Raw genomic sequence first — 27172 nt, 5'->3', positions numbered from 1 at the left:
AGGTAGAAGGAAAGGAGAGGAGGGGAGAGGAGGGGAGAGGAGGGGAGGGGAGAGGAGAGGAGAGGATATGCTAGAAGTGGGGAGGAGGGTAGAGCTGCACTCGGCTCACAGGCCCATGGCTGCCCCAGGCTGCTCTCTCATGGCCCAGGGCAGGAATACACTTTCTGGCTTATTCTAGCACACTGACAACTGCCTGATTAGTTGTGTGTCTGTGTGTCTTTGTGTGTGTGTGTGTGTGTGTGTGTGTGTGTGTGTGTGTGTGTGTGTGTGTGTATGTGCTTGTGTCTTCATTTGTTTCTGTGTGTGTGTGTGTGTGTGTTTGTTTGGTGCATGACAGTGCACAGTATGTTTTCTAGTGAATTGATCAATAAAATATGTTTTTCCCCCTCTCCTGAGACAGTATGTGTATGAAAAGACTGGCAGGTTAAATGTGTTGCTGCTCCAGATATTCAGATAAAATTCTGCAGAATTGATCCGAACTTTATCTGTTGTCTGTTTGTTTATTTTAACACCTAATTATGTGATAGCATAGTAATGTTTATACTGCGTCTCTGCAACAATCTTTTCCTTTGTTTGCCATTGTTGTGCAAACCAGCATCAAAATACAAAGACCTATAACATTGTTTATAGTATATATATTGTCTACAGTAGTTTTGCATATTGTCTATATAGCATTCAGTCTATTGTTGTATGTTGTATTGTATGTATGTCTATATCCCCCATACTCAAATAGCGGCCCGCGGGCCTTTTGTGGCCCTTGGGGTATCTATTAATGGCCCTCGAGCTGTTTTGAAAAGTTTTTTTTAATTATTTAAAAAAAAAAATCAATCTCGCTGCCCGCTCTTATTTTGAAACCGCGCGCCGCGATCTCAATACGAGGCTGGGGGTTGCCTCCATGGCAACGATAAACAGATAGCACTCCAGTCCAGCCCTCCCAAACTCGAGACAGTGGCTCTTTCTCAATGCCCAGTGTTCTAGCCTTGCTAGGACGTGAAACGCCCAGTGATTGGATACACTCCGTGGAGTATCCAATCACCAGGCGTTTCACGTCCTAGCAAGGCTAGAACACTTGGCATTGAGATGGCCCCAGTCACTCTCAGCAGCAGTCACACGTTTACCTACCGGAGCCGTAATGGCATTTTTTTTAAATCTTGAACAGGGTTATGTTTGGTTTTATTTAGTTATTTATTTTAATATATGCCCAAATTAAAATTATATTTTGATTGTAGGTAATATTTTTGTTTTTAATAAAAAGGAAATGTTATGTTATAAAATATGTTATAAATGTTATACATAAGTTATATTGTTATGATACGTTATTGTACACGGTCCCAATAAATGGCCCCTTGAGTCACTGAAAAAAAAAATTGTGGCCCCCTCATCATTTCTATTTCAGTACCCCTGCTCTATACACACACACACACACACACACACACACACACACACACCTTCAGCATGACTACAATACTCTGTCATCCCTACTGTGTCATATGGATGAGTGTGTGTATGCACATGCCGTCTCAAAATGTATTAACCTCAACTGCATAACCCCCCCCTCCAAACACACACACACACAGACACCAGAGGTCTCGTTTCGCAAGTGGCGGCCTGTGTAGCAGCCCGTCTTTGGGAATGAATAATACATCTTCTAGTACACTACACACAGACCTTTGGAGGAGGACACTGTGCTGCACTGCGTTAGGAGGCATACAGGACTCTGCTTCCACAGACAGGAAGCCAGTTTAGAATCACAGCAGGGACAATGTCATCCATAATCATTTTGCTGCTAGCGCACGTGATGGTGCATAATGCCAGCCAGTCAAGCATATGGGCCGTGCTCACAGCTGTATGCCACGGACGATCAAATGAGTCAGGATGATTTCGTTAGTGGGTGCCTGGCAACACATTTAGCCAGATAAACTGATCGGCCCATACAAGTGAATGCACATGGCTCCAGTGGAGCGAGCGGGCTCTAGGAGTAGAATTGGAGCGATGCAATGCAATGCGCCACTGCGGCTGAAAAACTCCGCTCGCGGAGCAACGGGCATTTCGGTCCTGTCTGTGTTGTGATACGCCGTCCAAAAAAAAAAATGGCTGGACGCTGCACACAGCCACTGAGAAACAGTATGTTTACAGAGAGGATAAGTGCAGAGCACACATGATCTCTGGCTGACGTCTGCACGCGTGCCAGCTGCAAATCAATCCAATGGGTGTGTGTGTGTGTGTGTGTGTGTGTGTGTGTGTGTGTGTGTGTGTGTGTGTGTGTGTGTGTGTGTGTGTGTGTGTGTGTGTGTGTGTGTAAGTGTGTGTGTGTGTGTGTGTGTGTGTGTGTGTGTGTGTCTAAAATGACCTGAACTATTAAGTGGTGGCAATTTTAACACTAATTACAACAACATAATAACATCAACATCAACATAATAAGGACTAAAGCACAGAAATAACCGACAAAACATCAACCACAAGTAAAGAAACAGAACTAACAGAACATAACAAACAAAAGTATTGTCAAATGGGAGGCAAGGAATGTAATCATCCAAACACCATCCTATCGGCCTTTCCAATATTTTATTTTCTAAAGTGGAATCCTGCCCTAATTATCTGTAATGAACTGGAGTGTGAGGGATGGCACTCGGATCTCCCTCTTCAGTGCCAATGCTCTTTGCTCCCTGACACCTCTCAAATCATCCAATACACACACACGCACGCACACGTACACTACACACACACACACACACGTACACTACACACACAGAGACACACACATTCACACACACTCACTCACACACACACACAGACACACACACACGCACACATACACTACAGACACACAGACACACACGTACACCCACTCACACACACAGACACACACACACACACACGTACATGCAAGCACATACACACAGACACACACACACACAGCCACACACAGCCACACACACACACACGCACACACACAGACTTCTTCCTCCAGCAGCACAGAGGCAGGCTCATCCCTCACCGGCCCCACTTCGCTCCCTCTCCCTCCCCTGTGCTAGCCTGGAGCATGGGCTAGCATAATGAATGTTGTGATGCCATGGCAGCGCTCCCCGTCTCCACCAGACACAGGTTCTGGGGATAATCTTTCCATTAGCTAGTAATTAAGGCCTGAGACGGCAGGTGACGGCGGAATTAAGCCAATCAATTCTCCTTTAATTAGTCAATTACATTGAAGGAAGACAACACCACCCTGCACATACTTACGGTTCTGTAAAGATAAGGCTCCAAACCCATGGCTTAGCACGGCAGCGCAAATGAATTCCGTGGAAACGCAGGGAGGGTCTATTGTTTCCCCCCTGTGACCAGAACTACACTGAATAGGAGAACAATTCCGAGAAAGAGCTGACCCTGAGTGGACAGAGTGCTGAGGCGGCAGGGCAGGTGGTGAGGCTCCTGTGTGAGCTCTGGCTAGGTGAGCTCGTGAGAACAGATGGAGGGACTGCCGTCCGCACCTGTTGCAGAGTGGTACATACACTAGCGCAGGTAAAGGGGTGAGGCGGAACACGCCGGCTTGTTATGTTCCCCTGCTTTGATGTCGGAACAGTGCGGATAAACGGGAATGTGCGGAGACATCGAGGGTGATTAGAGTGTCCCAGCACGAGAGGGGCGAATGAGCCCGGACGGACGCGATGTCATCACCTCCAGCAGACGACCTGTCTCACACTCTACCTCTCCACTCAGTGACTTACAGTATCTTGTAAACATCACTAGTCCTTCACAGATAGTCATGGCTTCTGCACGAGACACCTTTTTTTTTTTTTTTCCTTCTAATACGCAGCACGAATATAGCAGAGGAAATCTGTCGATGATAAAACGCTCTCGATGATATCTGTGTCAGTTGCTGCTCTACATTACTGTGTGAGTAGCCAGGGCCCAGCACGAAGCACATGATGAACAGCAGGCTACAGACAGCATGTGGAGCGGCATCGCATATTAGCACCCAGCCCTCTGTACCAGAATAGAAGCAGAGGCAGCGGCAGCAAGGACAAACACATACTGTAGTCTGGACACCCTCTCACCACCACCACCACCACCACATAGTCTGGACACCCTCTCACCACCACCACACTGTCCGGGTTGATTTGCTAAGTACTGTACATGCTTAAGGATTCAGGTAGAGCACAAAGGGAGATGAGGAGCATATCTCATCTTCAACACAGTGGACTAGCCTGGTGCAAAATGGTGATAATATTTTCTCAAGGGACACCACCTCCAGTAAATCAGGCTTTTGTGTTTAACAAGCCGTCTCTCATCCGTTCCCAGCTGCGCACTCCGTAGCTCTCACCTAATTAATGGCTGACCGACGCTATGTTGCTGGGCTGCTGTGTGATTCCATATATGTGCCACGGTAAAAATCTGCCCTCTAATTAGGAAAGATGATTTATTTTCTGTAATGAGAATTGATGGATCGATCTCTTCAGTTGCATGACCCACTTTCTCTTTCACTACCCTCGCTCCCCCCTTTTCTCCTCTCTTTCTTCATTTCTTTCTTTGTCTGACCACCCCCCCCACCCTCAACCATGTGTAAATCACCCTTTCATATAAAAACACAAACGAGACTGTGTGTGTGTGTGTGTGTGTGTGTGTGTGTGTGTGTGTGTGTATTCACAGGGTTAATGGGCTAAATTTGCAGAGGATTTGATATCGTCACAGTAGTCCACTTCACCTCTAAAGCTTTTGGATGATTAGATTTAGGCTGCATCAACGAGTCAAACAATTATGGAGACAGACACCCTCAACGCCACTGGCTAACTTCAAGGATTTAATCAGACTTGACGTCACACACTCACACACATCTCCACAACACATCTCTTGATCGTGTTTATTGTCTCAATCAGCACGTCTGGAACAGAAATTGAACAGGAGCGCACTTGTCATGATCCCACTACCATATGAGTGTGCTGACCTGTTCTGTGGATTCTCTGCAATAGTACTGTAGCACTCTGTCAAGGGAATGGTTGCAGCATAAAAGCAAAGATCCTTGATTACTAACAAGATAGAGCAACGTAATTCGTTACTATGGGAGCAAAACGGGACAGTTCCGGTCTGCATAAGTGGGAGTGTCACCTTACGTCACTAAATAAACTTTCTCTCTTAAAGGAATTATCCGGAGTAAAATGCACTTTAGATCAATTTACGGATGATTGGGAGTACATACGTTGAGTTGACATCAAAATCATGTCATTCGGATGTGTTTTGAGAAAGTTCGATTTTACCGTTTTTAGTCAAAACTCGTTAGCGTGGAAGTGAGAAGGGCATATTATTTCGCCGCTACAAAACGCTATTTTTATACCTCTTCTACAGTTCCAAACAACATTACACTTACGTGGTAGTGAGTAGAGGGTCCCTAAAGCCAAACCAAAGTATCCCGAGGTCTTTATGTGGTCGGATACTTAATATTGCTTTGATGATGTAAAGTACACTGGCACGGGGAAAATAAAACCAGTCCTCCTCCAGTCGGAGCCGAGCTTTGCGTGAAGGTTGCTCATGGTCCACTTACATCAGGCTCTGCCAGCACTCTCACTGTTAGTATGGGGGCATTATCAGAGGCCGTGGGGGGACAATGAACAGGTGTGAGGTAAGGTGGGCAAAGATGATGCAGAGGATGCTTCAACTTCTTCACTGGAATCATTTTCACTAATGTGCTTATAAACAACAACAACAACAACAGCAACAACAACGATGACGACGACAACAACAACGACAACAACAACGACAGCAAACCTTGCCGTTCGCGGGTAGTTCTGTCTTTATAAATGGAAGAAAGGAAGTGGTTCAGATCAAGTCATTCCAGCCAATCAACACAATGTGAAAGGAAAAACATAATCCAAATCTCAACATTCCATAGCCAGCACTGAAAACTTCAATTAACGGAGTCCATGTGGAGCCTCTTCTACAAAGCGGAGCAGGGGGTGGTGGTGGTGGGGTCTGGTGACAGGTTCACACAGCCGAGTCCGAGCGAGACATCGAGGCTGTGGCTAATTGCTATTCAGAGAAACCGAAGAGGGAGCCATCTGTACCAACACATTTTATTATTCAACTCCTGACCTGATGATAATGTGTCACCGGGATACGTTCCTGAGCACTCCTTTAAACGCGCGTCACGGCGCGACCTCTCTTACCCTAATCACCTGCATCACACAGGTCATTTCATCCCTCGCCCATACCTACTCTCTGCTCTGAGTACTCAGAGAGGCCACAGAGGCTCCGACACGTGCAAAATAACGAGGAGGAGCATAGTGAACTGAGAAGACAGGCACATGAGAGGATAATAGACCTCTTCTTGGGGAAAACATCGTCAGGCAACGGGAAGAAAGCTATTTCTTATTCAGGAGTTCAATGCTAAATGCATAAATGGATTCGAACATTTAGGGGAGTGTTTGCGAGATAAGCAAGGACAACAGTCTCTAAAAGTGGTGTACACAATGTGTCCTTGGGGACACGAGACTGTACAAATGCACACAGCTAGTTTTTTCCACAAACAGAAAGGGCTTCAACAATAGCAATAATGCTAACTTAATTACAGGCACATGTTCTGTTCGACCTCACAAACTGAAAGCCAGAGGCAGAGACTGAAATGGCCTACACAATGCAGCTACTGGAGGAGCTACATGGGATTGTTTTCTTTTCAAAAAAAGAAAACAGAAGACAGCATCCTCTTCACCCCCTCTCACTACCTAATTTCCTGCTGTCAGTCATGTACAACTTATTTTATTTCTCTAAGGAGATGTGGGTATGGGCCTGTGTATTTCTCTGTGTGTGTGTGTGCGTGTGTGTGCGTGTGTGTGTGTGTGTGTGTGTGCGTGCGCGTGTGTGTATGTGTGAGTGTGCGTGTGTGTAATATGTATGTGTATGTATGTGTGTGTGTGTGTGTGTGTGTGTGTGTGTGTGTGTGTGTGTGTGTGTGTGTGTGTGTGTGTGCGCGTGCGTGTATGTGTGAGTGTGCGTGTGTGTATATGTATGTGTATGTGTGTGTGTGTGTGTGTGTGTGTGTGTGTGTGTGTGTGTGTGTGTGTGTGTGTGTGTGTGTGTGTGTGTGTGTGTGTGTGTGGTTAGGCGGTTTGCAATTTCTTTCTGCAGAGGCTGAGAGATCCTCTTATGTGGAGAGTCCAGTCCAGAAAGACAATCACCGCTTTTCTGCCTTCGACTCAGAGGACAGCATCATTAAGAATGTTTACCCACACAGGGCCGGGAGAAGCAGTGCGGGGCTTGGAGCAATACTCCTCACTTCACTTCATTGGAGCAATACTCCTCACTTCACTTCATTGGAGCAATACTCCTCACTTCACTTCTGAAGGCTTCATTGGAGCAATACTCCTCACTTCACTTCTGAAGGCTTCATTGGAGCAATACTCCTCACTTCACTTCTGAAGGCTTCATTGGAGCAATACTCCTCACTTCACTTCATTGGAGCAATACTCCTTACTTCACTTCTGAAGGCTTCATTGGAGCAATACTCCTTACTTCACTTCTGAAGGCTTCATTGGAGCAATACTCCTCACTTCACTTCTGAAGGCTTCATTGGAGCAATACTCCTCACTTCACTTCACTTCTGAAGGCTTCATTGGATCAATCCATGCAACCTTGCTGTTTTTTGTGTTTTTCTTTTATCTGTCGTTTTAGCCACTTGACTCGGCGGATGGAGAAAACGAGGGCAAGGTCACGCAGGACACGAGACAAGGGGTGTACGCGTGACTGGCCGACGAGTAGCCTCCTGATGAAACGTTAACCTGCGGTTTAAAAGGTAAGGTGGCCTTGGGAAGGTTGTTTAATGGATGGTAATAGAATAGGCCTTTGGTAGTGAAAAGATTACCCAGGATGTGTTGTGGGGAAGCATTTCATGCGTTTGTTACATACAGAAAAGAGATCAATGGTTTGAATCAATAGAAGTTGCTAAAGAGTAAGATGCTACAACTGAACGTTTACCTAGAACATTCCAATCTATAAAATATCATAATCTGAGGTTGGGGAGGTGTTAAATTGAAACACTGATGTTGCAATATTACTTAGACTCAAATGAGCATGGAATTAAACATTCTGTTTGCTCAATTAGTTTAGTTGGGATGTATTTTTTTTTCACGGCATGAATTATTAACACTGGCAATATTCTCACTTGGGTCATCCCACACTAGCATCTTTTCCTCATCTGTTTTTGATTATTTTATCCATTCATCTTGTTCTCATTGGCTGTCCCCGCTGTCTTCTGCCGGACAAAAGATCTCAGAGGAAAAATGTCTCCCATCGATTACAGAGAAGTAATTTTCCGTTTGATAAGACCACTCCAGGGGACTAAGTGCTTTCATCGCCACTCATCCTGTTGTGTCGATGGTGGGTAAATTAATTTTAATAGACAAAGAATTAAAGGTCTGCCTGTAAAGGCCTCTCCATCAATAAAAGGAGAGCAGGAATTAATTTGAAAATCACAATGACTGCATACGACAGCCATGAGAGTATGTGTGTGTTCATTCAGCGAGCTCCCCCTCACACACACACACACACACACACACACACACACACACACACGGTTGGGGAGGTAATGTGAAAATGACGATTGACAAAAAATATAATGAAAAAAAAAGACTTGGGTATGTGGGATGTGCGATGGGGATATGGAGATCTTATCAGCAGGCCTAGCAGAGAAAACGACAGTGGGTGAGTGATAGATTTCATTTGGGAGCAGCACAATGGCTTCCCTAGCAGGTGAGATGATGAAAAGGGCGGGAAGGAGGAGGAGGAGGAGGACGAGGAGGAGGACAAGGTGGTAGTGTTTCTTCACTTCACCCGTGATGGAATGGAGATAGACCTTAATTTGAGTGTTATGGCACTGTGGAGGAGAAGGCAAGGGAGCAGCCACTCAAATGCCGGCTGTCTTCTGGGTAATAATAACTTGAGCGGCGGCAGTGTTAGCGTCGCACACAGACTCCCATCTCAGCCCAGGGGTGGATCTGGGAATCGGGGCTGGTATGCTACTCACGCCTTGGCATGCTGATGATGTCACAACACATCCACAGAGCAAAGCCATCCAGCCTGGGCAGCCCTTGCCTTTTTTTTATTTTTTTTATTTCATTTTGTTGTTTTTTTAGGGCAGCCAGCTCTGCAGTGATACTTCTAGTGGTTTTCGAAGGAACATGAACACTCATACGCTTCAGAGAACTCAAGACGGCAAAAGCCTTTGTACATTACAAATGGACTCATTGAGGGTGGCCAGAATTAATATTTCAGTGCTGATGTCATGTTTGGACATGATTCAGTATAAATTAGTGAATGAAAGTTTAATCATTTGATTAATTATGCAATCAATACTTTGCCAATCCCCTGACAACAATGACATCCCAACATAATCAACAAAGTTCTGCATCTGCATGAGACTGTTCTCACAAATCAACATCCTAATTTGTTGCTGAACTAGATCTCACCTCCTAATTGACTGAAACTAAATATTCATCTGAAAAACAGAGAAAAAAGCATGACAATACCATTCTGTGCCAAATATACAAATGACCCAAAATGCTAAGAGCAATACTTTCACAATATTCACATAATGGCAAGCTAACAAATCTCACAATTACATGTAAGAATGTTAGTGAATAGGTGACTCCTTTTTTTTTAAACCATACATATTTCCAAGGTAAATGCTTTATAGTATAAAGCGTCTTTCCAAATTTCCACGGAAGAATACTCTGCAGGCTCATCAAATGTGAAATAAAATCCCAGAAAGTAAGGTCACAACAGTAGACAAAGTTCTAAGAAGAAAATAACATGAAGAGAAATGACAGAACAGCAAAGGCAATATGTCTGTCTCCCCATGGGAGGGAGACATAATTATGGAGTTTATGCAGACTCTATATTACATTACAAATCAAACTCTGCTCATTCAAGGCGCAGTGCCATCGAGCAATGTCAAGCTTTATTTTCCCCCTTCTTCCTTTGTCATATTTAATCTGGCATAATCCACTTAGTGTCATATCGGCAAAACATGACAGGAATTCTAGCAGCGTGCCTCACTCCTGCAGTACAGAGGCTCATCCATGCGGCAAGCCTGCCATCCATTAACGAACAATATGCCTTGGCATCTTTGAGAGGTGCGTCACCGACGGCACAACTTATTTGGCAAAGGTAATAGCCACTTGTGATTGGTGTGTCATCCCGTCGGGTGCCAACCAGCCATGTGAGAGAGAGAGAAACCTTTTGAGTGTCTTCACCCTTTCGTGTTCCCTGCTCGCTCGTGCCCTGGGTGGAACTGCCGGGGGGCGAAGGGGAGGATGTCACTCGGAGTAGAGTGACTGTCCTGGCCTACTGATCTTTTCCTTGATGACACTGGTAGAGAAACAGGATGTGTCCCTGGGTCACTTCAGCGAAAGGGCAGACATCTGGACCTCACTTTGACATGACACTGGCTCGTCCTCTGCTCTCCCTGTGCCTGCAGACTGACCCCAGAGGAATGCTTGGACATAATGGCCTATTAAGCTGCATTTACTGTACTTTCTATTGCACCCACGTGGGCTAATTCCGTGGGCTGCTGTTTCGATTTCGCCTAATGGGACTTAACGTTGCAAAGCTCTCTAACGGTGGCACAGCGTAGGGTAGAATAAGGGTCTCATAACATCAGTTTGTTTCAAATATTCAATTACAGACCATTAGCATACAACACTGTAAGCACCGCCAATAACGATACGACTAACACAATAAGACAAGGCATATCTCACGCTAATATGAGATAGAGAGAGAGAACAAAATATAAAGATGATAGCAACATCTTTGGAGTACATAACGGATATTAAAACTCCCATTAGTCAGCTCTGTTGGTTAATGTGCCATATCGCACAGAAAACACACTGCAGTTCTACACAGGACAGATGCAGAGATACACATGACAGTGAGCCAGTAAAAAACTCAGACAGTGACGGAGAGGGAGCGTTTTCATTTTCTCTCTTGGCTCGCCACCACAGGCTACACAAATCTGTATGAGCACAGAGGGACCATTCACACACACACACATACACACACACACACACACACACACACACACACACACACACACACACACTGCTGTCATGTGACACGTTGGGGAGAGAAATAATCGGCAAAATAAATTATCGAGTGATTCAAATCGCTATACACGGAAAAACAGTTCTTTTAAATTGGACATCGTAGATGTATGGGGTGTGGAAATTGCTAACTCGTCCAATAGAGTGTATGCTTGACCTGCTGACCCTAATGTGGGGGGACATGTCCGAGGGTGATATTGATGGGATGCCCATTACCATGTCCTGCTGGAGCTGTGGAATTGTGCTACAGATGGAGATGGAGCCCCTGAGTCACAGACCACATATCAGCTGGCTGGGAACACTTTTCAGTCACTTGTATCTGCAACATCAGAGGACCTGAAGGCACCATCTTATCAGCGGGAGAGTTTATTGGATCATAAAACCCATGTGGGACCAAAGACTGCACTATCTTACAGCATATTTAATGTCGGCCGACTAGACTGACTGAACCTAAAAAGGGCCCATCCTCCCCAACAAAAGAGGAGGAAATGAAGCACATAAATCTGCAGCACTGGTATTGTAATGCATATCATTAAAAAAAGAAACTGATCAGCATTATTGGAACAAAAAAAAATCTGGCAGGCGACAAATTACATGGAAATCATGTAAAATTCTCATCAAAGTGAGGGAAGCGTCAATACTGAAATTGGCTGTTTGAGCACAGCGATCATACACTATATTACTATAGAGCTGATTGATAACTGCTATAAAAGTCCAAATTAAACGCCAGCTTTCCGCTTCCCTCCAATCCCGAGTTATTAGAGGAAGGCAGTAGCACTATTGATTTGCAGAGTCCATTTCACATTTTAAACACCCATATATTACCACAGCCAGTGTCGTCACAAAGTGCCCTGATATTCCTGTCATAATGGAAATGTCCTGACACCTCCTGCACCTCTGGCAGTTCAGCTATCGATTGCTCAAGGGCCTAGGATTTGACAAATCAACAGTGATCACCTTGCTTTTCAGCTCTGAAACCATGAGTGCTGCAGGGGACAATCACATTTTTTGCTGAAGTTTGTCTCACCATATATTGTCAGTGGGACCAGGGAGTTGAGGACAGGAGAGAAGATTAGGGGAGAGAAGGAGAAGAGAAGGAAAGATGAGAAGACAGGAGAGGAAAGGAGAGGGGAGAACAGGAGATGAGAGGGGAGGAGAGGACAGGACAGGGCAGGACAGGGAAGCAGAGGAGAGGAGAGGACAGGGGAGGAGAAGAGAGGGGACAGGGGAGGAGAGAGGAGGAGAGGGGAAGGGAAGAGAGGAGAGGTAAGGAGAGAAGGAGAGGACAGGAGAGAGAAGCAGAGGGGAGGAGAGGAGAAGAGAGGACAGGAGGGGAGAGGGGAAGAGAGGAGAGGAGAGGGGAAGAGAGGAGAAGAGAGGAGAGGGGAAGAGAGGAGAGGAGAGGGGAAGAGAGGAGAGGACAGGAGGGGAGAGGGGAAGAGAGGAGAGGACAAGAGAGGGAAGCAGAGGGGAAGAGAGGAGAGGGGAAGAGAGGGGAGGGGAAGAGAGGAGAGGGGAGGACAAGAGAGGGAAGCAGAGGGGAAGAGAGGAGAGGAGAGGGGAAGAGAGGAGAGGACAGGAGGGGAGAGGGGAAGAGAGGAGAGGACAAGAGAGGGAAGCAGAGGGGAAGAGAGGAGAAAGGGCTGATCTATCCGCTTCTCATCTCTCCCAAAGCAGTGGCACCTCATCTCCAGATTTCCTGTGAGGCCAATAAGTCTGCCGCAGAAAGGGATTATGCAGCCTAAAGGTCTGGGTCATCACAAATAGACTTGTTCCAACAGCAATCCATCGTCCGAGCCGCGGCCCCGGCCAGCATTTAAAGCGCTTGCCACAGAATAATATTTATGGCCGCAGCCCGTCCCGCGTCATGGAGCCCGAAGGCCAGATCAATATTGGTTACATTCAAGTCGATATTGATTCTGCATAATCATTAAGGACCACCCCCCCCCTCTCTTCCTTTCCCTCCTCATCTTCTCAAGTAAGGTCAGTACTTTAAATTCAAATAAGCATGAACTTTATGAACCGCCGTTGCACTTAACGTTCCAGAAATGGGAAGAGGAAGAGCTTCGCATATTCAATTTTCAGGGGCCATTTTGCCTTGGACTAACCAGGCGAATGTAATCCCACAGCTCAGTAGAGCCAGCGCCTGCCCTGCTCATCAATGCTACAGATGGTAGTCACTTGGTAGTGTTTTTTTTCTTTTATCAAACCTGTAAAAACCAGCATGTTTATAAAACCATTATCTGTACTACAGTTGCACAACTGGTCTGGTTACACAATGTTGGGGAGCAACAGAATGACAAGTTTGAGATATTATTCATGATATTATTCAAACTCATGCGAGGTCCTGACCGCAGAGGGGTCAAGCGGGTCAGTCCAGGCCGTGTTTCTCCCCGAGGGAGCTGCCGCCACCGCTGCTGCTGGACCTGCTGTCCAGGCCTTCCAGACGGGGTCTGAGCAGGGGTCTGGTCCCTGGCTGGCAGGCCCCTGGCACGATCCACAACCTGTGTCTACTAGGGCATGCCAGGCAGATTGTGGAGTGGACACTGGGCATGATCCCAGAGCGGTGGTGTCAAGCATGAGCAGCAGCGGCTGCTCTTCAGAAACAACACGCATCTCGAGAAAGATTGAGAGGGGATGGAGATATTTGTGTGTGTGTGTGTGTGTGTGTGTGTGTGTGTGTGTGTGTGTTTTAATTATGATTACAAAGATGCTATGATAACAAAGGTGTCATGCCTTACACATTGTTTTTTTTTCTTTCAATTAATGTGATTCTGTATCTGTAATCTGTGAATTACAGATAACATAAATTAATTACAGAACTGATGTTTTCTTTATGGATGCTTTCTTTTTTCACCCAATTTGGTCCCGTTCCCTATTTTTCCTTAAGTCCATAAATAATTGCACATGGGATCATTCATTTGTTTGCTCCTTTAATGGGTACACACAGCTAATCATGATATACTATGCAGGATGCATCTGCATAGCAGTAATAATGGCAAATGCGAAAACAAAATCAAGAGCATAGACAACACAAAGTTTATGCAAAACAGAACATGAAGAGCATTCAAATGTTCGCACTGACAAAGACACTACAAAGAGGGGAATTGTTGCCAGGGGACGCTATGCAAACAAATAACCCACAAGAGCATAGAGATGCCTACCTAATGAGGATAGGCACTCTTTTATGTCGGACCCTGGGGAGACAGATGCACTGTCACAGGCTGAGGACTGCGGCTCTTACTGTCATGACCAAGGGGACCAGGCACATATGTTGGCATACCACATTTTGGGTTTGGTTGACTTTCAAAGCACAAGGTCATGCATGGTCTTAACATTTAACTGGAATATGTCATACAAATGACAGGAGTGGGAATCCAAACAGCAATGTATGAAATGTACACTTCAGTGTCATCACCAAATGAGTGTGTGTGTGTGTGTGTGAGAGAGAGAGAGAGAGAGAGAGAGAGAGAGAGAGAGAGAGAGAGAGAGAGAGAGAGAGAGAGAGAGAGAGAGAGAGAGAGAGAGAGAGGAATATGCCACAAATCCAAGCAATCATATTGTTTTGAATGGATCTGACAAAAGATTTACAGGTCATTTGATTCTTCTCTCTGTGCTACACTCTCAGTTGGCTACAGTGAAAGCCGATGACAGGATTTTATGAGCCACTTTGAGGCAACAAAAAGTATCTTTCCATATTTGATTAATTGCACAATTGCCCTACTTTAGTAGACCTGGAAATATCTGAAAATGACAACTGCAACTGTGTCATCTCAGTGCCTAAAATTCTCAATGGCACCTAAGAAATCTTTATAACCGTGTAAATTCAATTCAGTTTTATTTACATAGCACCATAAAAAAAAAATATGTCTTAAAGCGCTTTACAGAGCCCAGAGTCTTTCAAAACAAATTTAGAGAGACAGGAAAGGGTGGAGTAATGGTCCTATTCCAGACAGAACACAGAGTATCTTTAGAGAGAGAACAAAGTAGCTCTCATAGAATTTAGACCACAAAGAAAAGCCCCAAGGAAAGGCATTGATGAGTCTCCATACGAAGGACATTCCTGTGATTCAGAGTGAAGGTCAGGGATGCTGCTCCAGCACTGATTTGAATAGTGATGGACCATAACGTCCTTGTAACGTCCAGTGCACCCCCCATGTCTCCTCCACACACACACACACACACACACACACACACACACACTCCGCTAACCTCCGGCTCCCGGCCTGTAATAACTGTAATAAAAAAAAAATTAAAAAAATGGTCGCCCATTGTAATCGCTGACTTAAATGGTGTCCACATTGTTTCAGTTAATGAAAACGTGTCAAGGTTTCTGGTCAGCGGTAATGTAATTAATGTTGCCGCCCGCCATTGTTAATGAGAGGAAGAGAATTAAGAGTGTATCAATTAAGCGTGCGGGCAGAGGGGAGACAGAGACGAAGGCTGGTGCTGGGTGGTGGCTTAAGTCTTTGAAGATCACATGGGGGAGTGTGGTGGTGGTTGGTGGTGTCCTCCAAGTCCCCCACCCCCCCGTCACCCACCTCCTGCTTGGGGCTCCAGGGTCAGAGAGAGGCCCCCCATTAACACACCACGCAGGGATTTAATGAGCAGAGCTCGGCCTGAGACCCCGCGCACACTGCACACTGCACGGGCAGTACCTCCACACAGACTCAGAGGTTGGAGACCAAGCTTATTCTTTTGAAGCATGTGTGTGTGTCTGTGTCTCTGTGTGTGTGTGTGTGTGTGTGTGTGTGTGTGTGTGTGTGTGTGTGTGTGTGTGTGTGTGTGTGTGTGTGTGTGTGTGTGTGTGTGTGTGGAGGGTATTGTACTTTTACTGGTCAATCAAACTGACAATATCTAGTGAGAAAAAAAGAACTCAAGGTGGTTGACCTATGCCTATATATACAGTACCTATAATATAACCTATCTAGTGCCTCAGTGTACAGTATGTACTGATGTGCTTGTGAGAGAGAGAATGTCATACAGACAAAGGGAGATGTATAGAGAGACAGGACGACATAGAATTATTAAGAATGGATTTAGTTAGGAATTATTAAGAATGCATAGTTGAAATGGTCTGTACAATATCTACTTATCTAATTAAGGTCACACAGACCACCTCATAAATATTTCCTCTCACTGTAACACAAGGACTATTGCATAATGCAGTGACTCCTCCATACACACACACACACACACACACACACACACACACACACACACACACACACACACACACACACACACACACACACACACACACACACACAAACTCACATGTTTTATGAGGGCTGATAGAAAGCCACTCTTTGGTAATTAGAGGTCTCTTCCACCCCATCAGGGGGGTGATAATGAGACCAGCATAATTACCGGGCCTGACACTGCATCAGGTGATCACAGGCAAATCCCCAAAACAAGCAAGCAGGCAAAAAAAGGCATGGCATGGACCACAGGAATGGGGAGGTGGAGGCCGCCGCCATCCCTTTGATAGCGCTGATCTATGAGCTCCACCGACAGGAAAGGAGGTCAGAGAGAAGGACGAGGACTGTGTGGAGCACAATGTGTGTGTGTGTGTGTGTGTGTGTGTGTGTGTGTGTGTGTGTGAGAGAGAGAGAGAGAGAGAGAGAGAGAGCTTGTTAGGTACAGTGAGGAGAAAAGGTGGAGAGAGAGAGAGCGAAGATGCAAAGTTGAAGATGTCTCCATAAGTCCTCCCTTGGCAAAACGAAACCAAAAAGTATGTAGTGTTTCTTAGAAATAATGCCACCATTTCAAGCAATCATATTGTTTTGAATGGATCTGACAAAGAATTTGCAGGTGATATCATTTCCTCTAGGCTACAGTGAAAGCAGATGATGGATTTTATGAGCCCTTTTGAGGCAACAAGAAGTATCTTTTCAATATTTGAAAAGTTGCACAAAAACCTATCCTAGTAGACCTGGACATATCTGAAAATGACAACTGCATCTTTCAAGTAAATGTGCACTCTAACAGCCCTGCAGAATTGTAGTGCATTCTGCACTCTTAACAACTTATATTGCTTATAATATTATTTCATGTAATAATATAATATCATGTAATACAATATAATATTATGTAAAAATAACTTATTGGTTATATAATAACAACTTAGCTCATAACATGAGATTGTATGAATTTAAGAGACAAATGCCTTCATAACTCACTCTTTTTACCCTTCATTTTCTTGGTTTTCTTGGTTTTTACCCTTCATTTTTGGTAACACTTTACTGTAAGGGTACATGAAATATGAATTCATAAATGAATTAATTTCTAATGTATGTATTAATTCATTCCTTAATATCTCATAAATCATCAGGAATTGACATGAGATAATAGTATGTCATTCGTGACCTCATACATGAACAACACATCAACTAAAGCATTAAGTGCAGTGGGCACATGATTATTAATTATGATTGATGAAGAATGATCATGATGATTTCTTTTTCTGCCAAAAATGTGGTCATCACTGCTCAAATTCTGATTTGAACACAACTTGTACAGTTCTCTAAACACATGTCATTATTCACAAGTTTAGTAGAGGGGCCACAGACATGATAAACTCATGAGTAATTAACCTGAAATGCATGTAATCATGATGATCATGCTTAAGAAATCATAAATCATAATGATGTACCCACCGTACCTAATGCTTTAGTTGATGTTGTTCATGCATGAGGTCATGAACGAGAGACTATGAATTCATGTCAATTCCTGATGATTCATACGATATAAAGGAATGAAGAAATGTATAAATAATAAATTCTAGATAATTCATGCACCCTTAACGTAAAGTGTTACCAAACTATTTCTCTGTATGCTTCTTTCATTAACTATGGGACGAGTTTGGCTGAAGAAATAGTTGCAATGTATGTGCACCCATTCACACAGACACACTCCGAGTCATCAACTACCTGCAGATAATGAAGTGCATATCATTCCGGCCTCTTGGAGGCATTATCCTCGATTACCTCCTATTAAGCACACATGAGTGTAATGAGCACACCCCATTAGTGCGAGGCTTCCCGTCAAGAGTCGCGGTGCAGTCACCCAAGAGCACCCATCCCTGCGCCACTATCCTTCCCTGCACCGTCAGCCCTGTTTGTCAGCCCCCACGCAAGGCCCCCAACAGGGGCCGTGAGAACTGCCTGCCTGCTTGCCTGCCTGTCGCTCGCCTAATAGCTTCTGTTTCTGCTCCGCTAATGCAATGTTTCCCCAAATAATTGAATAGGCTTTCTATGCCTGTGTGCCGCGTGCGTGTGTGTATGTGTGTAGAAACGCTAGGAACACACCACCAGGGATGTTCCAACAACACATGATAAGGGCTTGAGCAAAAGGAGCAAGTGAAGTTGCTCCGTCTGCAAAAGTGTGGCGCTGATGGTGATGGTGTTGACTGTGGTGGTGGTGACTGTGTTATAGTGGTGGTGACGAGGTTGTGGTGATGGTGATAGTGTTGTGGTGATTGTGACAGGGTTGTGGTGGTGGTGACGGTGGTGTGATGGTGGTGACAGTGTGGTGATGGTGATGATGGTGGAGATGTGTGGTAATGGCAGTGATGCCATTTTGACCACTTTTTTCGGTAACGAGTAATCTAACGCGCTACTATTTACAAACCAGTAATCAGATTAAAGTTACTTATCTAAATCACTGTGCGTTACTATTTTTGTCATTTTCCTTAGTAAAAAGATATATTCTTTGCTTTCTTCTTGTCTCGGGGATTAATGTCATGTAGGCTATGCTCAGGTTTTCAGCATGAGGACAACTCACGTCTAAAACCACGCAGCGACACAAACGTAAACAACAATGGAGGGAGGAGAGAGATGCACATTTTATCTATACAGTCATTATTTTGAGTTTGTCTCAGCTCAACATGACAACAATAAGGTTAACACTGTACATTCTGTGCTGGCGACAAAGTGCTGTCTAGCTAGACATCCCAAGTCTCCCGAAGTTTTGGGAGTCTCCCACATAGCGGCTTCCTGATGCCTGCAAATTACATCAAATCTCCCAGAACCTTGAGCGGAACCTAGAGCGGAACCTAGAGCAAATAAGAGCACGCAAGCCAGACCGGATTTCAAATTGTGTGTGCATCTAACGCGCACACAATGGAAAGGGAGAGAGAGAGGAGTGGTGCGTGTGTGCCTGAAGCGCATCCAAGACAGAGAGTATCCTGGTCTGTTTTGCTAAATCAACCAATCAGTTTTCAGTATAGGTGGGCTTATATCTCTTTTCTCCCGAACTTAAATCAGTTCAGTCAGTGTATCTAGGAACAGGAGCGTCATGGCAGACTCAGTGCTTCTCAAAAAGGAACATTTAAGACCCATTTCACATCAGACTACACAAAAGTGTACCCAATTGTCTCATAAGAGTAAAACATAATGATAGTCTTGCACACTGCACTGTTAACAGTGACTTTAGCATAATTTCTCACAGCGGTTTAAATGATTGCAAAAGACTTGTTGAGGTGAGTTTAACAAGTGTAATTTCATTTGCATATTACTCAGGCCTATACTAGATGGCTAGTTGCCAAGGCTACATGAAAAGGCCAAACTACCAAAATCTACATATTATTTTACTATCACAATTTCAGGCCTTCCTTATTTAGTGTACTGACTAGACATCATTGAACAAACATCTGAATTTCAGTATCTAAGTAGGTTAGGTTGGGATGTCTGCTATACATTGTTGACATTACTGTTAAAATGCACTTCCAGTATAGTAAGTATTGGCAAAACCGGTTATCATTTTTATGTTGAGGCGGTCGGGGTGTTGTCGGCAGCTGCTGAAAGTAACTAATAAAGTAACTTGTAGGGCCCTATTTTAATGGTCTGAAACGGAAGTGTCTTTGCGCAAAACGCAAGTGACTTTGTGGGCGGATCTTGGGCGCTGATGCTATTTTACCGGCGGGATAATTGACTGTTGCGCCTGACGCAAATCTAAAATGGGGTGGTCTGAAGTAGCTACATTAATCATGGGTGTGGTTTGGGCGTAACGTGCAATAAACCAATCAGAGCGTCATCTCACATTCCCTTTAACAACAGGCACGCTTGTTCCATAGCTGATCGCTATTATGGTGGCGTATTTGCCAGGCAGCCAGGAGCGTTCACAGCGCTATAATCACTGTTCAGTTGGGAACAGTTAGCTATTGATTTTTCCTCTTGACAAAATGTAATGCAGAATTGTCACAAAGACATACTTTCCGATGTTTTGGGATGATGGGATCACTCTCACTGAATCACGAGGTTATGAATACATGGTGATATTTTTGCAATGTACAATGTAATCTAACATGCTCTCCCATGCTGCAGCTGGGGCAATTCAACATCACGTCTCCTTAAGTCCTCTAATATTTCCTAATTTATGTCATCAACACATCCGTGATTCGTGAAATGTGTACGCTAGATGTATGCCTATTTTTTTTCACATCTTAATGGACACCACACTGATTTCCCTTGAGTGGTAATATTTTTCTTTGAAATTGTATGGTTTACAGAAATGGGAACTACGATGTATAGATGAGAGGAGCGAAGTGTGCGTTGCGCAGCACAGGCGGCCAATCAAGGGGCTCCTTACCCCTTGTTAGTTGACCTAACTTTCAACTCTGCACAGTATCCTATTAACTGCATGACAGTAGGCTATTTACAATATTTTCTGTTAAGTAGAGTTTGTAAACACGTTATCATCAACTTAATGCACGCACAACATTTGTTTGAGCAGGAGAGAATAACAATGAATGGATGCAGCAACTACAGAAGTTGTAGCCATACTTGCTGCTTTCTTGTACTATCTATGGTTGCTGGTTAACAGCACATAAAAGCTGATTTAAGCTAATTCACTAACTCAAGACTTCAAGGCCATCATGGATATAAAACGTTTTTTGAAAATAACGAAAGGATGGAGGGAACATAACAAAGCTTGGAGTTATTTCAGATGGGCTACAACAAGGTAGGCAAAATTATGGTGCTTAAAACCTTAGCGCAGCTGGAATAATGCTTAGGCTGATGTTAAAGCGCACGCGATGTTTAAAGCCATACACAACGGTAAATTGGAACAAAACTGAAGGTAACTTTAGCCTTTATAGGGCTGTATAAAGTTGTCCAAATTAATAGTTCATAATTAGGCGTTGTTGTTGTAAAGATATTGCATGTAGATGTTGTACTATATAGGCTACTAAATGTTTAGGTCACCAATGCACGAATAGGCTAAAACCAGGAAATGGACAAATATTATCAAGGCTTTGAATGTTTCCGTCTGTGCACAGGGGTGTCTGTAGATTGGTGTGCAACGCATTCATTCATGCAGGCCTGTGGTCATGCATGCGCCCTTAAAATAGCATCTGCATTTGCGCCACAGACTTTAGACCAGGGAGTTCCTGGTCTGTGGCGGAATTGTTTTCTGAAACTGCAAAATATCAACAGTGAACCTTTGCGCCGGAACACGCCCCGTCTTTTCGCTGAACCGCCCCCGTGGGCGCAATCGAATTCCCTAATTTACAGGCATGTACCTGTGGAGGGAAAATTCCAATATGCGCTGACTGCAAAATAGGAAAGACAAAAGCGCGAGTATACAAAGTCAATTGCGCTGGGACGCAAAATAGAGCCCCTTATCTAACTTAGTTACTTTTAAATTCAAGTAGTCAGTAAAGTAACTAAGTTACCTTTTAAAGGAGTAATCAGTAATCAGTAATCAAATTACTTTTTCAAGGTAACTGTGGCAACACTGGGTAATGGTGAAAGAGTTGTGGTGGTGGTGATGGTGTTGTGGTGATGGTGATAGTGTTTTGATGGTGGTGACGGTGTTGTGGTGATGGTGATAGTGTTGTGGTGGTGGTGATGGTGTTGTTGTGGTGGTGGTGATAGTGTTGTGGTGGTGGTGACGGTGTTGTGGTGATGGTGATAGTGTTGTGGTGGTGGTGACGGTGTTTTGGTGATGGTGACGGTGGTGGAGGTGTGTGGTAATGGTGACAGTGTTTTGGTGATGGTGACGGTCTTGTGGTGATGGTGATAGTGTTGTGGTGGTGGTGATGGTGTTGTGGTGAAGGTGATAGTGTTGTGGTGGTGGTGACGGTGTTGTTGTGGTGGTGGTGATAGTGTTGTGGTGGTGGTGATGGTGTTGTGGTGAAGGTGATAGTGTTGTGGTGGTGGTGACGGTGTTGTTGTGGTGGTGGTGACGGTGTTGTGGTGATGGTGATAGTGTTGTGGTGGTGGTGACGGTGTTTTGGTGGTGGTGGCGGTGTTGTGGTGATGGTGACGCTATTGTGGTGGTGGTGACGGTGTTGTGGTGGTGGTGACAGTGTTGTGGTGTTGGTGACTGTGTTGTGGTGGTGGTGATGGTGTTGTGGTGGTGGGGACGGTGTTGTGGTGGTGACGGTGTTGTGGTGGTGATAGTGTTGTGGTGGTGGTGACGGTGTTGTGGTGGTGGTGACGGTGTTGTGGTGGTAGTGACCGTGTTGTTGTGATTAGAGGGCTGTGGGGGACAGATTTTTCAGTCCCGCACCCACCCACCCGCTCCTGCAACATTCTGTCCCGCTCCCCCAACAATGTATTATTTTTAGTCCCGCTCCTGCCCACATCTGTAACATTAGGTTTAAGTTTCTTGATTCTGAATAGGCTACTGTAAACAGCTGTGCTAGCTGGCATTCGTTCTTCAGAAAGGCACTACAATCTGAAGTAGCGTAGTGGTGTCCTGTTCCTCTGTCATGCTTTCGATTGTAGTGGAGTGCAGTGAATCATCTGTTTCCAACGTCACACCCTTTGGCGTCGCAACTCGCGGGAATGCAGACCTCTAGTGGTGATGGTGACGATGTTGTAGTGGTGGTGGTGGGTGGGTGGGTGGTGTGGTGGTTGGCAAGTTGTGGATTGTGCACTTGTAGTGTTCTAGTGTGGAGGTACATCTGTCCAGTTAGTGAGAGTGGAGCCGAGTTTGAAGATGAAACACATCATGCCTGACTTACTGTCGCTTGAGAAATTCGTACCCAGAAAGGCAAGCTCGGCATGTGCTGCTAATCTATACGACACAAACACGACCAAAGTGCTTCACAGACTGCTTTCACGGCTGGTCATGGCATGCTAGCTTGGAGGTGGAGGCTTGGAGGTGGCATTTAGCAGGGCTAAGGTTATTGATCGCATTATTGCATTAGGCAGTGAGGTGTGAGTAGATGTGAAGGGTGCTGGTGGTGTGGGGGTGGTGTGGCGTGACGTGGTGTGGGTGATGGCGACTGAATAAACAAGGAGACGGAGGCCTCCATGGTCCGACCGCCCGTGCCGCCCCCGCTCTCTGACTATGGGGAGCGGTGACTGCTATCGATCGCTCTCAGGCCAAATGGTAGGAGAGTGGGCAACAGCGCTCTGAGCTATTTGCTATTCGGAGGTCATAACGGGGGGACCAAAGGAGAAAAAAAAAGATTGAACCGACTGTTTGATGAAGTCAGGGTGGAATGCTCCCTCTGGCAGACCCTTTTTCTTAATTTCAGTTTGTATGTGTGTGTGTGTGTGTGTGTGTGTGTGTGTGTGTGTGTGTGTGTGTGTGTGTGAGAGTGTGTGTGTGCGTGTGTGTGTGAGTGTGTGCGTGAGAGCTTCTATGTCAATGACAAGGTATGTGTATGAAATCACGTATGTGTGTGCAGGAACATTTGTGTCATGAGCATGTTTATGTATGTGCCCTTGTCTGTGTGCATATCTGTGTGAGTGTGCACATATGTGTGTGTGTGTGTGTGTGTGTGTGTGTACATCCCCACTTGTGTTTGTGTGTTTGTGACCGTGTGCATGAGCTCGGAACACAATGCATCTCTGCATGTGTCTGCACTGTGACTGAGAGCCCACTTGCTCGTCGGCTTTTCCCTTACAAAGACAACAAGCGAGCAATCGCCACTGCCGCCCGTGACAAAGTCAACACTACCGGTGGATCCATTATCATCAGCGCGCATGTGTCTCACAGACCAGTGAGGCAGCGACTCACACGCTCATCCATACTGATTACTTAAGTCAGTTCTCCATTGCTCTCCATCACCCGGATAAGAAGAGCAGACAGGTCCTTGGATGCTGGACCATAAGGGATGCATGAATTAGTAAAGCCCATTCCTTTGACAGGCACATGCTGTGATTTTAATCCATGTTATCCTAAACACAAATTTGTCATTATGAGGCAGCTGCAACACTGTGCCATATTTTGCCATTAAATTGCCCCACGCTGGGGAAGACTACCCGTCGCACACCGCACTTGTAGTGAGTGATGGCGCCGTATGGTGCCCCAGAAAAAGGCATCTGCTTTGCCAAATGAGAAGCAAAGAGAGAGAAAAGAGGAGGGGGGGAGGAGAGACGAAAGGGAAAAGGGAGGGGAATATTAAAGAGAAAGAAAAGAATAGAGAAAATAGAGAAAATAGGGAAACAGTAGAAGAGAGAGAGTGTGTGTGTGTGTGTGTGTGTGTGTGTGTGTCTGTGTGTGTGTGAGAGAGAGAGAGAGAGAGAGAGAGAGAGAGAGAGAGAGAGAGGCTCTGCCGTGACTCACCTCCACCAGTTTGTTGGCGTGCTCACGGAAGACCTGCGCGTACTCCTTGACCTCCTTCTCGTTGCCGCTCTTGGCCGCCTCGATGAGCACCAGCAGGGGCACGTTGGTCTCCAGGAAGGAGTCGGAGATGTGATCCATGACCGCCTTCCTCAGCTGCACAGACAGACAGAGAGAGAGAGAGAGAGAGAGAGAGAGAGAGAGAGAGTGAGTCGGGGGCATCACTGTGAGGAGCATGCAAGACACCTGCGTTGAACTGTCATCTCATATAAGCGTTTTATGGGGGGCACACTCTGAGCCTAATGGATTTGTTTATGGAGCCACTTCCTGCCAAACTGGCATGGGACAAGCAGGACCCCCGCTCTGCTAAAAGGACTCTGGTCATCCGCAGACGTTCCCAGTCATCAGGCCCACTCACACTGTGCAAGGAGGTAGTGATGAGTGCGGTGGCAGCTGACAGAATGTGCTCAAATCGAAATGAGCTTTTTGCGGGCGTTCGCGTTTAAAGGTAGCCGCTGATAGCCCTGCTCATTGTGCTGAAGCTACTCAGTGACTGGAGTCATAACAGAACAAATCACTGCTTAAGGTGGCCGGCCATATCGCAACTGTCACCGCTTCTAATCACCTGCAAAGAAAACAATGAGAGCGGCAAATAAACAAAAGCGATCCGGCACATTCTTAGGGACCGCAGAGGAAGAAGCAGGAGACAAAGAGAGGAGTCGTGGGCCAAGCGTCTGGCAAGGGCAAACATTCCTAAGCAGTAATTATTATATGTCAATCAGGTGCACACATACCTCGAACCAATTAAAAAACAAAGTGTCAGCCAGTGGTAGAAGCCAGTAATGATGAATTATGGCTGTTAAGGGCGGTTCATCCATCACTGGCTTAAAATGGAAACTGCTGCGACTGAGGCTGGGTACATGACCAGCCTGTGAAAGTTGGAGAGGAAGCTGGAGTCCGAAGCTCTCCCTGGCTATTTGAGGTGTGTGTGTGTGGGGGGGGTTGCTGGGCTGGGTGGGGTTGGGTTGGGTGGGGTTGGGTTTAGACAGGGCTCTTTGGGGAAGGGAAGTGGGGAAGGATTACGACTTCGCTTTCAATCAATGTGCAATGCTCAGTCAAGCTGCTGGCAACCTGAGCATGGAATTCTGAAAACAGAGAGCTCTCACAGGTAATGGGCCGTCTCACCCTTGCCGATAATTTAATTGAAATGTTTTAATGAACCTTAGCTTTGGAGTCAGGCTTCAATGCCCAACATTTTGCTCATGGCACTTTTAGGTTAGTTGAGAAGCCAGATATTGAAGCCCTTTGAAACTAGCAGGCAGGTGTCATTTGCTAAGCCCAATGTTTACACACATTTATTTTACAAAGATTATTGCTCAAATTCATCATCCTTCAATCTAATGTTTCAATCCCCCCTCCTAATTCATTTCCCTTGTGAAAACGACTTCAGAGAAGTAGTTAGCAGTTTTTATAGCTTTATTTATTACCCAAAAAAATCACACTGGATCATGTTTCATGGAGCTCTCGTCCAGATAACGTTGATGTGGATGTATAGAGATAATGGTTCTCTGTATGTGCCCATCATTACAAGAAAGTCTTGGTAACTCTGCTGACATCAGTCTGCTGACATCAGTCTGCATCCTATGACATGAATGCGTCTTAGAATGGCGTGAACTTAATTACTGCACCTCTACATCTATATGACAAAACATGACGCACATGATTGTAATCACCATGCTGAACTTCACAGAGAACTAAAAAAAAATCATCATTTTTCCCTCCCAACAACAAAAGCACAATTCAAAATAGGGGAAGCTGGAGTGAAAAAAAGTGTTCTGCTTTAAATTGCTCTGAGGGACTGAAGAAGATTGATGTCTTGTGAAGAACCTCTTCTTGTACTTGTCTCTCCAGTCTCTCATTTCTTTTGTTCATCTTGGCGAAGGGCTGGCACCCGTCTCCTCCAGCAGAGGAAAGCTGGAAGGTTAGCTGTGACATCCTGATGCACATAGAGGCGGAGCATACCTATAATGGCAGCTCTGAAGAGGACTCTTCTTTGATACAGCCAATAAGCAAGGATGTTTATAGATTTGTTTTTACAGTGGAAGCAAAATAGCATTTTAGAAATGTGTGACAAATTGGTTTAAGCGATTCATTTGTATTAAACTTGCTAATGAGACCTTCAAAAATCTTTGCTTGGCCTAACCTTCTCCTATGAAAGACACACTGTGCTCAAAAGAGGGGGGGAAACATACAATTGTTCAATTACATGCAGGAGCGGGGATTCAATTATGAGGCTGAAACCTCACAAGGTTTCTGTTTTCCCCATCCCCACAGGAACATTCTGCTTGTGATTCTGTGCGGATAGCTGCTGAAAAGTTTCTTATTGAAATGTCAAGACCAATCACAGAATAAAGGACCTGAGTGCGGAGAGGTAAAACAGCCTTGGCAAATCAAAATTAAGAAATAGCACTCATGTTTGGTACCAGAGATGGCATAGGGGAGGAGGAAGAGAAGAAGAAGAAGAAGAAGGAGGAGGAGGTAGAGGAAGAGAAGAAGAAGGAGGAGGA

The 27172-nt window shown here is 45.1% G+C and overlaps 1 protein-coding gene across 1 annotated transcript in view; it reads right to left on the bottom strand.

Annotated features, from left to right (window-relative positions):
- Positions 1-27172, bottom strand: part of ctnna2 (catenin (cadherin-associated protein), alpha 2) — a 422651-nt gene that overhangs the window by 46795 nt on the left and 348684 nt on the right. The window contains exon 9 of the mRNA XM_076293983.1: positions 24609-24761. Coding sequence (XP_076150098.1) covers positions 24609-24761 — 153 coding nt within the window. The remainder of the gene's footprint in view (positions 1-24608; positions 24762-27172) is intronic.

The sequence above is a fragment of the Alosa pseudoharengus genome, unplaced genomic scaffold, assembly GCF_046254945.1.
Source record: "Alosa pseudoharengus isolate Yale_2024_CS ecotype anadromous, Long Island Sound unplaced genomic scaffold, YU_APseudo_1.1 YU_APseudo_1.1_scf_2, whole genome shotgun sequence".
NCBI classification, from domain to species: Eukaryota; Metazoa; Chordata; class Actinopteri; order Clupeiformes; family Clupeidae; genus Alosa; species Alosa pseudoharengus.
This window is presented reverse-complemented; position numbering and strand designations above follow the sequence as displayed.